The following is a 14,320-nucleotide window of genomic DNA, read 5'->3' on the forward strand; positions in this document are numbered from 1 at the left end:
TTTCTTTGCTAAAAGAGGCCCAAAAAAATATTCCAAGACCAAGTTTGACGGGCCAAGTGAAATATTCAGAACATGAGGTTCTGAGGTCTAAATTAAGAAAAATCGAACTTCAAACTTTGTTTATCATCCAAACTCTGTTTATCATCAGGTGTTAGATCAAAATAAAACGGATTAAACCTATCAACAAATCGAAGAAAGAAGCATTGGGCAAAATTCAAGATACCTCAACTTAATTAGTAGATAGTGTAAATTACTCTTTCTGGTACTCTACTTACACATGACAAACATCGTTCCTATTGTAGTCCATCTTTTCTTTTCTTTTTTAAACGTATATCTTTGTCATTATTAAAGTAAAATCCTAGCTCTGTCTTTGTCGGTATGGATGGAGTCTGTCTTCAAAGGTTGATATATGATATTTCCTACGAATTTTGGTCTCATGCTCGCGGAGTTGTAAAGGGGAATAAAAGAGATCGAAGTCGAATTAAATTATCTGTTCATTTTCCGATTTGTAAAAAAAAATTGTCCCGAAGACGAATTCAATTCTTCTACGCAAATTTCATTAGTTCATCTCCCAAAGACTCAAGAGTTATGCACTGCATTTAGATCATCATACTGTGGCATGATCTGATGATTTGAGTAACAAATTATTTTGTGCCAACGAACACGAATGTCTCCATCAACTTTGAAGAAAATCTATTTCTCTTCTGTGTCTTTTTATAAGTGACTTTTTTGGTATGCTTTGGTACCATCTGAATTAGTGGGAAATCACTTCACCTTTTACATCATCAAATTAAATCTTTTGTGTTAACATCAACATGCGTATTATGTTATGTGGTTTTTTTTTTATATATATATAAATGATGTATTTGGGCCAATTTACGCGCACATCGACAAACTCTGGGGCCCGACTCCACTGCTCATTTGCTGGAAGCCCAATTAAAGGTGGAGAAAAATTTTGTATTGACTGATTTCAAAGGAATTAATGACACCTGAAAAATTTTGAACCTGAGACATTAGGAGGGAGCAACCCCCAAAGTTCCAAACCTTATCTACCCGGTCATTCCCTTGGGTCCTGGGATGCATACAAATTAGTACTGATTGTCGTCTTCAATTTGTGCACATATTCGTGGACCTCATGGTGCCGTGTGTGTCGAGCATGCTTTTTGGTACCACTTTGTCAATGTTGGCCATACTCTTATTCAACTTCGTCCATTTCAGAAAGAAAACAATGTCAAGAGCATATGCCAATTTGATTCGTGTCCAAATTTGTAGTGGTTCATTCAAGTGTACCTGTTTATGCCAAAGTGACTTGTCTAAAGTGTACCTGTTAAAGGCTTATACTTGGGTGTTAAAAGGTCAAATAATATCATCTGAACTAGGTTGGTGGATGACGTGACAAATTTGATGAAGTCAAAATTACTGGTGAATTCAAAATTAGAGATGACTTTTTCATTTGTTGACGACAACATTGACTTCAGAGTAAAGGAAAAATCGTTTTTATCTCGGTCGTATAACGTGCCGCATTTGAACTAACCTAAATGGCTCAAGAATTAGCTTGCTCTTATCCTAAGAAAAACGAGGCAAATATAACAGATCTCCTAGCAAGATATACTGCAGATAAACTAGATGAAATAGGATATCCATTGCTCATGAAAACCTATCACATTTGGGTAGAATTACTCATTGGAGAATTTTGATTGGAATTTGGAATCACATGCTCATTTCCCACCATATACTATCATAAATATTGAACTATTCCTTTTCCTCTCTCCAAATATCTGTCCAATTCTTCTGTGCTTCTTCAAACCCAAGAGGTGACCCCTTCTTCTCTGCATCCCAGCTTGTAGACAAAGTTCCATAAGCAATCCCAAGAGCTGAAGCCCCAAAAGTGATAAAAGTTGTCAAGAATGCAAACCAGAGTGGCACGTCCCACACATGTTGTTCCTTCAACACATCGAAAACTCGCAGAAGGACTATGCCGGTGACCAGGGGAGCCCCAACATAAAACAAGATTCTCCCAATCATTCTCTCAAACACCACTTCTGGTATCTTCTCGTCGTTGTCGTTGTCCTTGCCGGCATTTTTCTCGTCGGACTTTTTTTGAACAGGTTCTATGCGTGCATTCTTTTCCTTTTGCGAATTTGCTGGTGGTGTATTGAAGCCTTTGGCTTTGGCATGAACTCTCCATATTCTGTTGTGGAGCTTTGGGGTTGTTGGCTTCACTGGAGATGGGCTGGTAATGTGGGTAAGTGGGTGTTCTGCGAAGGTAAGAGTTTTCATGGTTCTTTTGGATTTGTCACTTGGGATAACACGCAACTATTTGTGATTGTTAGAAATCTTATCCAGAAGATTGAACGGTGGTGGTGGTTTCTGTATTGAGATCTTTGAGTTTTTGTCAGTAAGCGCAATTTGACGAGCAACTTTGTTCATGGCCTTCACTAATTCACGAAAGTAACTTTATTTACAGTCACTCCGGACAGGGGCCTGTTCGATCCACTCTCGGTCGTTGATCTTGCAAATTAACGGTTGAGATGTGTCGAGCACTTTTTGTTCCAAAACGACGTCGTTTTGGCTCGACAAATCTCAACCATTGATTAGTGAGATCAACGGACGAGAGGGGTGAGACAGGCCCCTGTCTGGATTGGGGTCGGACGAGGATCTCGGTCCATCACTTCATCATAATTTAATGAACGGTCTTGCTATTGTCAGCCCACTGGGCTGACGATAAACACACTAAAAGACAAGAAAAACACGTATTTCTGTGCACTTTTTACATCCTTTAATACACATTCACACACCTACTATCGTCAGCCCATTGGGCTGATTTTAGAATTTTCTTTTAACGAAATAGCGCAAGTTAAGCTTTAAAAGTGATGTATTGTGAGAGAATGATTTGTTTCGTAAAACAAAAAATAAGTAATTAAAAAATAATAATCTTACCAAAACGGGATCTAAGTCATATAAATAAATAGGCTGGACCATCAAAACGAGAAACACAACCGATCTCACCACATATGATACAATTATTCTCGCTTGTAGTGAAATTAAAATCTATACTGTATTTAGTAACAGGGTCAATGAACGAAGCATTTTTAAACGGCAGCATCATCAAACTGTGCTACTAGCCGTTCAAAAAAATCGAACTGTGCTACTAGCTGTTAAAAATATCAAACGGTCCTACTATCACATAGTGTCCCAAGCCCACTTTCTACTGAACGAACTACGAAGTCTATTCATTTTATTGTAAATCTTGTCGCGTATTCATATTTAGTGACAGGCCAACGAACGAAGCATTTTTAAACGAGACAATATCACCAAACTATGTTACCACCACATGATGTCCCAAGCCAATTTTCTACTACACGAACCACGTAGTCTATACATTTTGTTGTGAACCCCGCCACACGAACCGTGGTGAAAAAGGCGCCCAACAAATGAGCAAAACAGCGCAAGTCCGAACAGATGGCTCCGAACCCGAATAACGATTAGGTCTCTTCCGAAAATTGATTTCCCGCTCGAGAGAAAGTAGAGAAGAACTACGCCAATACTCCTTTAAAAAAAAAAACCAGAAAAAAGGCTCGGAGCCAGTAGATCATGTCCCGTTTGGGGGAAATCACGGGGAAAAGTGCGTGAAGCCATGGACGATGTTGATCGATTGTTTCAGTGCTTCAAATGCGGCGTCTCTCCTCCTCGTAACTCTCTCTCTCTCTCTCTCTCTCTCTCTCTCTCTCTCTCTCTCCATCGCTTGCATATATGATTCTTCATCTTTTAGAGCACTTTTGCTCACACACTCCGGTTTCTAGTTAGGACTACGTTAGGGAACATTAATTTCGCATTTCGTTGCTTCAGTAATCGGTTAATAACAGATTCAAGCGGAAATTTGGATAATTCATATTTTATCGATTAACTTATTAAACCGAAGCATGTAGATATGTTATATACAGATGTGCAAGTATACACATGGGTGCATTTAGGAATTGCTGCTCTACATCATTTACTGAAGAAGCCTCAGTTTAAAAAAATGAAGACTACTGTATATTACCCAAAAAATTCGTATCAATTTTGGGTGTACCGTACACCCCTAGTGGAGCTTGACCAAAAAATGCATCACTGATATCGTTAAAATGTGTTACTAATGAGCCAAAAATATGCATACCATACGCCAAAAATAAGCGTGCCACGTACCAAAAATATACGTATCATCCTTCAAAACTATGAGTACAATACACTTCGACGTATACTTCTGCGTAACTTATAAAAAATAACGTGTAACATACACTACTGACTACACCAAAAATATGCGTTGCATTAACCAAAGGCATGCGTAACATATATATGGTAGACATAGGTGTGCCATAGCTTCCTACATGTTTGAGTCATTTTGAGATTTCATTGGGCCACTGATGCAAGCATATACGAGAAGCATCTACATTTGGCACAATTTCCATGGCTTAGGTATCTCGTGCGTCATCTTTCTCCACTTGGTGAGTGAAACCTTAACCTTCAAGTCTATGTATGAGCTAACTTGAGGATGTCATGGCTTACATTTCAATCAAAGTCCTCATATTCCAAACTTGGTCGTTGAGCCAAATTTGGTCCTGAAGTTGTGGAGAAATTTCTGGTTTTCGGGCAAGGAAAGGAATTAAATATTGTCGGCCATGTTGGCATAAGTTCGTAATTTTCTGTCAATAGTCAATCTAATGGTCGTAGCCTTCATGCTTTTTCTGGTTTCAATTTCAAAATATGTCTCTTATTATTCTTTACGTGTTTCAGAATCAGCTGCTAGAGAAAGAAAAGCAATCAAACACAAATTGGAGCAAATAGATCCAAGTCCAACAGAAGAGGTGCCTGGATTTTCCAATACTCCACTTTCGGGATCACCCAAAAAAAGACAGCAACCCGCAGCATATGTGCAGGTCTGTATAAAATGCGACCCTTTTTCCTTCTTACTTTGTTATTCTGTCTTGTTACGTCCCATGTTGTAGATGCACTGGATGGATGATGTAGGCTTGTATCTACTGTGTTCATTGGTTACAAATGCCCTGCCACACAATGTTGGTTTCTACACTATTTAATATGGCTATATATCATTTTCCTGCAGTTTACTTCAACGACAAATTACGCAAACGAATGTAACAAAAGGAAGCATTTCTCTCCAGTTGTATTCTATGGCTCTCCACATGGTGTGCCTCCAAAAAGACCAGCCAAATTGTTGCGACTGTTACGTGAAATACAAGTTGATCTCTCTGAACAAATAAAATTGAGGTACTATGCCTTTCCTTCTGATTCTGCTTGTGTCATTTGCTACTTCTCTTTTTTCTTTCCCTTTTTTTTTCTGGTTAGTGACCTTAGTTGGATTTTCTTTTTCTTTTTTTTATCACCTCTTTTCTTTGTTGAATCGGCTATAAGTTTAGTTTCATATAGGGAGGAAATATGGGCTACATTCCCTAGGCAAGATGAAGCAATGAAGTATGCAAAAGAGCATCCACATGTTCGTGTTTTCAGTTATCAAGATCATATGAATGGACAAAGGAGGTTCCTTGTCTCAACATACGAAGAGTTTTGGCGGAGGTTGACTCTGAGCTTTGTGTTGGCAGAATTCCATTTTGTAGCATTGCTTGTAAAATTCTTTATGTTTGTGCTGGTCATCTTAATATTAGGTACAAGAACATGAATCCTAGATTCCGCCACCATTATGAAGTGATTCAGGAGGTAACACCATTTTCCATTTTCTTTTAGAATGTCAGTAAAAGAGGCCAAAAGTGTATACATTTTGTCAGAGAACATGGACTGATTCAATGGTCGGAACTTGGCCTCTTCTCTTTTGGTTGTGTGTGTGTGTGTGTGTGTGTGTGATTTAGTTCATGGGCGATGAATATTTGCTTTTGTCAGGGATTACCATGTCACCTCTATTTCGATTTGGAGTTCAATAAGAGAGACAATACTGAAAAAGATGGAGATGAGATGGTTGATCTCCTGATAACTGTAGTCTTTGATGCCTTATCTGACAAGTATGGTATTCAAGGGGACCATGACTGGATTGTAGAACTTGATTCTTCAACTGAAGGTATGGTGTCCATAGTGACCGCTTGATATGCTGTCTATAACTTCTGTGTCAAAAAGCAGTTATTGTGACACTATAACCAATCAAGCAACCATATTGCCATTCTATCAACAAGAGTTTCAGTTTATGAATTGTCGGTCTTCCAACTACTAAATCTCAAGTTTACCTGCGTCTCTCTTAATGTGATCTCAAGTTGGGGAGTGAGTAGTGCATCTATTAACTGTTGCAGCTGATTGAACTGGGGGGAAAATACACTGACCATTTGTTACGTGTCCATTTCTGGCCATCATTTTTGCTTGTACTCACACCTTAAGCCACCCTTGCAAGATTAGTTTCACCAGACTAGGTGCCATTTGCGCTCTCTATCCTTATTCATAGCATGCTAAATGGTTGTCTAATCTTACTTCCAATGGCGTAAAAAGTCTGTTTCAAAGGCATGAGAAAAATATGGCACTCACTTTGTTTAAAAATCTTTTCTTTTATGGGGTTATATTTATGTATGTTGCAACTAGAAAGCTTCAAGCCTAGGACCATGCAGATGTTAGTAAACATTTTGTCTTCAGAATAAGAATATGGAAATAGAATCTTGATCTTTTATTGATACGTTCCTATTATAATGCATGCTGGAAGCAAAATTTTCGCGTCACCTAATTATCCGCTTACAGAAGACGGCTTTTAAAGACAATTCACATGCTGGTGCATTTATTGCTGAGGTACGTCCAAATAGAATAGAAAGTGATTCCAATGCACAATCCAACATAAACATGTCTTTTGTACATTTATCCAGTTGTCAATGAACTGTTTGATGACATCTGTTCAGATATGCTCACGGATTAATAATGAGAAAGGGAGTGATAGAAGGTTTGAAAAGTTGTTTGTTTCAAAAGACTCGAGTTCTGCTGATATCCCTTCCCAGATTTTTGTTGATACTGCTGTCTATTCAAGAAATCGTTGCTTTCGCTTACCTCTGTCATCAAAAGCAGGGAAGAATTCTGTTCTTCTACCTACTGGGCGATTTAAATGTAAGAACATGGTAAGAAACTCCTTTTTGTGCATTGATAAATGAATCATTCTTTTTTTTCCAACAGAGTTTAGACATATGTGTCCTATTGAGACCAGGGAATCTTTTAGGCGAAGTCTGAACTAATTTGCTTGCCTTAGGTGATGTATCTGTTAACGTGTTTTTCCAAATGATGTATCACTGCTAAAGTGAACCTTCTACTAGTGATCCCAAAACATGAAAATAAAAGCTTATCTTTCATACTTGTCAATCCTCAAAGATAGGATTTAATGGATTTCATTGCCTGTTTTGGAATAAATACTGAAGCGTTTACCCATTCTTAAGAGGAAATCCATATTCATCAGTTTCCTTGTCTAGAAAACAAGTAACTTGCATATGTCCTCGTCTATGTAGCACGGACATGGACACGGATACGACACGACATGACACTGACTCTCCAACATGATAATTTTAAAAAAATTGGAGGACACGACATGATGGGGACACGTTTTGAATATTGGTTATGCGCTTCATCATATGAATAACGAAGGCTCTAACTCTAAAATATGTAACACCATTCACAAAAGTATTCCAGAAAAAAAGCTTTTTATCATCTATGTGTGTCTTTATAATCAATAAACTATCATGACACAAAGAAGATAGATTTTGCTAAGCTTTAACAAGAGTGTTAACTATTTCATTTAACACTCCCGACATGTCATGTGAATGTTCCAAGAGTGTCTTCGGAGTTCCAGAGCATTTTTTAGAGTGTCTCCTAAGTGTCCAAACCAGCAATGTTGAGAAAGAAAAGGATGCTTTGGATTTGAGTGTCGGTGTCCGAAAATTGTCCAACACCGGTAATTGACTCCAACGAAGTTTCCATGCCACATAGGTCCTGTAGTACCATTGCATGCGGAAATTTCTCATGGAATACAAGGCTAGAGCTGCAGGATGATATTTTGAGATGCTCACCATGTCAGTGTTAACTGTTAACCTTTGACAAACAGAGCATACGAAAGAGGAACACAAGGACATATGCTGTTCTGTCATGTGCGAATTATAAGTACTTCACACAAAATGTTAAATCTTTTATGGATGTACTTGCATTTTGTGATTCGATTAATGTCACATTGACCTATTTCAGAGTGAGGAAAATGTATTCATGGCATCCTTGATCTGCAACATGGATGCTGACTGTAGGAAGCTTCTTATCTGCAAAATGGATTCAGATTGCGTGAAGGCCCTGCAATTTGATACAGAGGTAATATGGGCTGTCCTGAGAAGAATTTTTTTCAGAAAAAAAAAAAAAAGATATATGTGATCCACGGCTGAACTCTGTCCAATTTCCAGAAAGCTAGATTTATCTTGTGAAGTTTTTGGGATATGATTCCATGTCTTTCAAACATTAATACTCTTGGTGGGTCTAAAGACTCTAAACATGTCCTGCTGGCAATGCTGACCGTCAAACGTAGCTGTTCTGTGTTTCATATTCTTGTAGTTGATGCGTTGGAGCTTATATATCCTTTCTTATTTCAGATAAACAGCGAGTTCCAAAAGCAATCGAGTGCCTCACATGAATTCATGTTGAATTCTTGCACAAGTGATCTTTCAAGGACTTATTTGATCGGGAAATCACCATTTCCAACCTTGGACGTGTTTGTGGAATCTATTGGCACTATAGGAAATGTATCAGGTGGTGCCTTCTTCAGAAAACTACATTTGTAGGGCAACCATATGAACGTCAGAAACTTGGTTTCTGTCTTCCTTATTTTTAACATCTCATTTTTTATTTATTTCTATATTGCTTCTACTTATGAGGTAGTCCACACACTAAAACAGCTTGTAAATTTGTTCCTGCCGTGATATGCTTGGAAGGTTGACTGTGAGATGGTTGGAGTGGATCCTCTGGGAAGATGGTAGGTACATACTGAGCTGATCAGGGACCATCAGATGTGGGTAGTTGAGAATAGATGGTGTGAGATTGAGAGAGAGGGTGCCTTTTGGAGGTGATGAAGGCACAAATTCTGAAGGGGTTCATAGGTCCACCTGCTGATCTAGAAAGGTATCAGTAGCATGAGGGTGCCTTTCGGAGGCAAACTTTATGTGAGATTGGAGTATACTTCAGAACACCAACTTATTGTCATCTCCTTTGTCGATATGGAAGGAGACTGATCTTGTTCTTGTACCAAAACTTTTAACGTTTTCCATCTATGCCTTCAGATTCGTGTTAGTTTATTGTTGTATGGAAATACAACTTACATGTTCCATTACTGATTTTTGGTGTAATTCTAGGAAAAATCCGAAGTTGGTACTGGTTCTCAGAGTATGGAATGATGGTGTACAGCATGTCAAGAAATAGATACTGTGAACGAATTGGTAGAGAACATAAAAGCAATCACGGTAAATTTCATTCCTTGTCTTCCCTTTTAAACCATAAGCCTTCAAACAATCTTTCAATTTTTGTTTTGAAGATTTTTTTACATTGAAGCATTCATGCTTTTCAGTTCCCAGTAGAAGCTTTTTCATTCTTATTTTTGCACAATTTAGTTATGTTGTCTCTCTGCTGCGAAATTAAGAATTTGACTTGACTTGTGTGCTTAGTAACAACTCCATCTGGTACAAGGCCTTAAGTAGTTGTTAGAACCTGGCCTCTTAGTTGGACCCTGCATGCGAAATTAGTATGACCATTCCACTTATGACTGTCTTAATTTGTTAAGAAAGCTCATGAATCAACTTCAGACTCTTTCAGTCAAAATCAGGGAGTAGCAGTGTTTCTCTTGTGTGCAGTGTGCACTCTCCCGATTATGATGATATCCTTCAACCAGTAATTTCGTTCCCAGTTAATAAGTTATGGTTTCATTTTCGTCAATCTCAGTTAATAAGCTGAGCAATCAGTTGAAATACCTAAAAATGATTTTTTTTTTTCTTCAGATTGTTCTGTTTAGAAGAACAGTAATATATACATTGACGTTTTCTTCCTTCCTTTCTCTTTCAGTGATCTACATTGTTGACTTAAGAAAGGCTGTTTACTATCAGAAATGCCATGATCCTGATTGCAGAGGTCTAAATGAGTCTTTTCCCCACGTTTCGTTAACTACCAAAGTGAATACTTTTCGCTGAGCTGATTGATTGTAACAGGTTACCGATCCCCTTCACGTCCAATCCGCAAAGATGCAATTCCCGATGATACAATTCTATTCAATTTTGGTTCGCACAACATAGGAGGTTCCGCAGATGAGAACCTCGAACATCAACTTGTTCAAAATGGGCAGGAGCACATGAAGTTTTACAGTGACGAAAGCATCACAGACAGCTGCAGGAAGGATGGATGGTGGATTGAAGCCATAAGAGCTGCAGAAAAAATTGAGAATATGCCTAGAACACTAGATCTCACTGAAACGGTTAGTCTTACTAGTTCTTGAGTTCTATGCTTTTATGCTTTGATTAATCATAGTACATGGTATCGTCAATGCTTAGTAGCGAATTAGTCTCATTGTCATATTCTCAGTTTGTACTAGTCACAGACCATGAAAATGTTTCCATCCATGTTTGCAGGATTGAATGCTCTTCAGTTAATTGTACTGAAACTTTCATACAAACAAAATAGGTATAATAGGAGTACTATAATCAGTATTTGCAATTATAAGAAAACTTTATTAGTCCATCTGCTTCGAAGTCTTTCACTTAATACACATGGGTTGGCTAAATGAGCTAATTTGAAGGGGGTTGGCAAAACTTTTCAATATTTCCGATGAGCTCCTTTCAGTGATTTGCTCTTTTGTAGTTTGTAATCTTAAATGATGATACACATTTTTCTTCGTTTTGTCATGATTTGAAGCTAGTAGAAATCTGAAGTCGATCTTTCCCCTGATTCCGATATTTGTTCCTTTTTTTAACCTCTGTTATACCAAACAGGACAAAATGCACAGTGGAGACGAGGACTGGTGGATGGCTGTCGAAAAGACCTTATCCCAGGCTGAACTAACCCACATTTTATAACTTGGACTGTGTATAACCCTTCGTCCATCACCGCTGCAGTGGTTTTGCGCTGCTCTTACATGATGCCAAGGCAGAAGAACATGGAAACCTGACAAGCTGAATGTCGGATTGTAATCAGATATTGATACCGGGGCAACGTCAACAGTGAGTCTACGGATTCCTGGAAATAATTCCTTATTCGAGTCTTCGTATCTATGTTTAATCTGACTTTTTTTCATCTGTATCAGGGAAAATGAAACAATGTAGTAAGGATTGTTGTAGAATGTAGATCCTGCTGGAGTATTAACAGTATCTTTTTTAGAGAATGTTAATAAATTTCAAAATCCATTTCGTCGTCCAGTAGCGACAACCGTCTTCAACCGTTTTTTTGATTGGTACGGCACTGGCTCTTTGGTTGGGTATTGGCGCAACATTACCGATTGATAAATCCATAACATTAGGTTTTTTTTAAATTGATTCATGAATTGTGAGATAAAATATTACAACGTTTGTTTCCAAGGAATAGTCGCTTCAAAGTGAATTCTCCCTAGATACATCTATTTAATTTAATAGAATCTATGTATTGTGCTAAAATCTTAAAAACCCATTTTTCTCTTTTGTGAAAAAAAAAAAATCCTGTTTGTGGAACACAATCATACATCAACTTGTTGACATTCGTCGGTACGATTTAGGACGCTAATATTTTCAATTCGACAAGGATTCATAGGTTAACTTATAGGAGTAGATAAAAACACTGATGTCTACTGAACTTTTTTTTTTTTTTTCTTTCTTTCTTTTGTGGCAAGATATGCAATAGGAAAACGATGTTTACATGGTAAGTGAGAAAGTTTGAGTAAAGACTACTACTTTTTCATGGTTTCTTTTCAATTTTTTAGTGTGCGTTTGGAACAGGGAGAAAGAGGGGAAAGGAAGGGGAAAATCCCTAGTTTGTCCCGTAAAAAAAGATAAGAAAGTCATACTATAAAATAACCAACAAATTTTCTCTACACTTTCTCTTTAGTTACTTTATATATTCTTTTCTCTTCCTTTACTTAGGAATCGTTTGATTAAGAAGAAAAATATAATAGAAAATAAAAATTTGTTAAATTTTCTCTCATTCTTTTTTTCTAATTAGACACGTAAAAAGTCATTTGAATATTTCTTCTCCTCCCAATCATTTTTCTAGCTATCTTCGTAGACTTTGGAGTCTTTTTTTTTTTTTTTTTTTATAGGCTTGGGAGTCCGTCAAGTCAATTTGGTCATCACCAAAATTGCCTCCTCGATTCCACCTTCATCACTCTCATCTCCATAACCACATCCACCTCCAAAATCTCATCAATGGCCGCCGCCGCTGCTCCGCCCATCTTCATCGACGCCTCCACTCTCCGCTCACTTCTAACCCCCGGAACCCTAATCCACCACCTCCAAACCTCCCTCCCCACCGCCTCCACCGCCACCCACTCCCCTCTCCGCCACCACCACCAAACCTCCCCCACCGCCTCCCTCCTCCTCATGCCCTCCTGGTCCCTCTCCCCTTCCCTTCCTTACACCGGCGTCAAACTCGTCACCCACCACCCCCTCAACACCTCCTCCCTCCCCTCCATACACGCCAGTTACGTCCTCTTCCACTCCCTCACAGGCCAAACCCTGGCCACCCTCGACGGCACCGAGCTCACCCTCCACCGCACCGCCTCCGTCTCCGCCCTCGCCTCCCTCTACCTCTCCCACCCTAACTCCCAAACCCTCCTCATGGTCGGTGCAGGTGCACTGGCACCCCACCTGATCAAAGCCCACCTCACGGTTCGCCCCAGTTTAAACCGCATCATAATCTGGAACCGGAATTTCGACAAGGCCAAAGCCCTAGTCGATAACTTGAAAACTGAGGCAGAGTTTACAACAACTAGGTATCAATCTTGCACATCTTACTTAAGAAAAACTCTTTTACGGGAGGTTCCCGGGCGCAAAAAAAGTTTTACGGAGGTGGATTGTGCGGTCCGGATTTTAAAAGAATTTTTTCGGAAAAGAGTTAAATTTTTTCCAGATTTTTTTAAAAAAATTTGGACAGTTAATTGGAACGGGTGAGATTTGCCGCTTTTGTGAACAATATATTCACGACTCTTTCGTGAATAAGTATTTCTCATCTTATTTTAAGTCTAATTTAAGTAGCAATGTCGCTGTAGCAAAAAAATTTCTAGAGGTTTTGTTCGGTTGCTGGGGCTTCTTTTTTTTTCCCCTTTTTCAAGTTTTGACTATGTAAAATATATCTGTATAAAGTACCACCCTTGGGTTGCCCCAGCAGGAGGCGAAGGGCTTTGCCTAGATTTGGGCAGGTTGGATTCCTCTCTAAGGTAATTACTATGATTTACCTGTTAGGTCGAGGTAGTGGTTTGCTTCAAATCATCCAGAGGTTTATGCCCTATGGGTGGATCCAATTAGTAGCACAGTGATCCGGAGGTTTATGCCCTTGGGTGGATCCAATTAGTGGCGCAGTTGTGGGATGGTTCTTTCGTCATAATAAAGTTAATATCTATAAAGTTAATTTACCTAATTGGGTGTACTTGTTCTTACTTACTAGGGTTTGTTTCGAGAGTAGTAAGGAGTTGGAGGCAGCGGTGGGGGTTGCAGATATAATCAGCTGCGCGACAAATTCGGAGGTGCCGCTGGTGATGGGGGCAGGGATGAAGGCCGGTGCCCACTTGGACCTGGTGGGGTCGTTCAAGGAGTCGATGAGGGAGTGCGACGACGAGGCGATGAGAAGGGGGAGGGTGTTTGTGGACCACAAAGCGGCGGTGGAGGAGGCAGGAGAGCTGGTGGGGGCGTTTAAGAGAGGGGTGATTGGGAGGAGTGACGTGGTTGGGGACTTGGTGGAATTGGTTAAGGGGGAGAAAGTTGGGCGGAGGGATGAGGAGGAGGTCACAGTGTTTAAGTCGGTTGGATCCGCAGTCGTGGATCTTGTGAGTGCTCAATTGGTGTATGAGACTTTCATCAAGTGAGTGAAAATCTATGACACGCCATTTGTATTGTGTATGAGGGCCAAACCATGATTTGTTCAAATACCTAAGCTATAAGTGTAGAATTTGGTTGAGTTTAGCAATAATAAAATGGCATAAATTTGATTATTATAGGGTCCATTGATTATTTTATTATAGGCGATCTTTTTAACTTGATGGGGTTACAACATTTTATCGTGAAGACGAAAAAGTTGGTTATTTTTCTGTGAGAGAAATGAAAGGAATTACTATTTAAATCTTGTCTTTGATCTTCATGTTTCATAGTTT

The 14,320-nt window shown here is 39.1% G+C and overlaps 4 protein-coding genes across 6 annotated transcripts in view; 3 read left to right on the top strand and 1 right to left on the bottom strand.

Annotated features, from left to right (window-relative positions):
* Positions 1-1,623: 1,623 nt before the first annotated feature.
* On the bottom strand, positions 1,624-2,377 carry LOC131319665 (uncharacterized protein PAM68-like). Its single transcript, XM_058350037.1, has one exon. The coding sequence runs from the start codon at positions 2,278-2,280 to the stop codon at positions 1,753-1,755; it is 528 nt and encodes a 175-aa protein (XP_058206020.1). The 5' UTR covers positions 2,281-2,377; the 3' UTR covers positions 1,624-1,752.
* A 512-nt stretch (positions 2,378-2,889) lies between these two features.
* Positions 2,890-13,721, top strand: LOC131319666 (uncharacterized). 3 transcript variants are annotated; one of them, XR_009198016.1, is made up of 15 exons: positions 2,890-3,692; positions 4,774-4,916; positions 5,102-5,265; positions 5,425-5,571; positions 5,661-5,712; positions 5,893-6,067; positions 6,695-6,777; positions 6,885-7,097; positions 8,209-8,325; positions 8,601-8,757; positions 9,357-9,464; positions 10,060-10,125; positions 10,203-10,465; positions 10,980-11,207; positions 13,618-13,721. XR_009198016.1 is itself a non-coding variant. In XM_058350038.1 (14 exons), the coding sequence occupies exons 1-14, from the start codon at positions 3,638-3,640 to the stop codon at positions 11,061-11,063; spliced, it is 1,827 nt and encodes a 608-aa protein (XP_058206021.1). In that variant the 5' UTR covers positions 2,890-3,637; the 3' UTR covers positions 11,064-11,412. The 3 variants fall into 3 exon arrangements, 1 of the variants encoding a protein (XP_058206021.1); XR_009198015.1 differs by lacking the exon at positions 13,618-13,721 and adding an exon at positions 11,291-11,412; XM_058350038.1 differs by lacking the exon at positions 13,618-13,721 and having other exon boundaries at positions 10,980-11,412.
* The window catches only part of LOC131319672 (probable NADH dehydrogenase [ubiquinone] 1 alpha subcomplex subunit 5, mitochondrial), a 65,558-nt gene continuing 57,545 nt past the window's right edge, over positions 6,308-14,320 (top strand). Inside the window, exon 1 of the mRNA XM_058350047.1 lies at positions 6,308-6,313. The gene's annotated coding sequence lies outside the window, so the exon portion shown is untranslated. The remainder of the gene's footprint in view (positions 6,314-14,320) is intronic.
* Positions 12,244-14,161, top strand: LOC131319670 (protein SAR DEFICIENT 4). Its single transcript, XM_058350045.1, has 2 exons — positions 12,244-12,946; positions 13,618-14,161. Exons 1-2 carry the CDS (start codon positions 12,381-12,383, stop codon positions 14,033-14,035), a joined length of 984 nt encoding a protein of 327 aa, XP_058206028.1. The 5' UTR covers positions 12,244-12,380; the 3' UTR covers positions 14,036-14,161.

This window comes from Rhododendron vialii, chromosome 3a (genome assembly GCF_030253575.1).
Source record: "Rhododendron vialii isolate Sample 1 chromosome 3a, ASM3025357v1".
In the NCBI taxonomy this organism is placed as follows: Eukaryota; Viridiplantae; Streptophyta; class Magnoliopsida; order Ericales; family Ericaceae; genus Rhododendron; species Rhododendron vialii.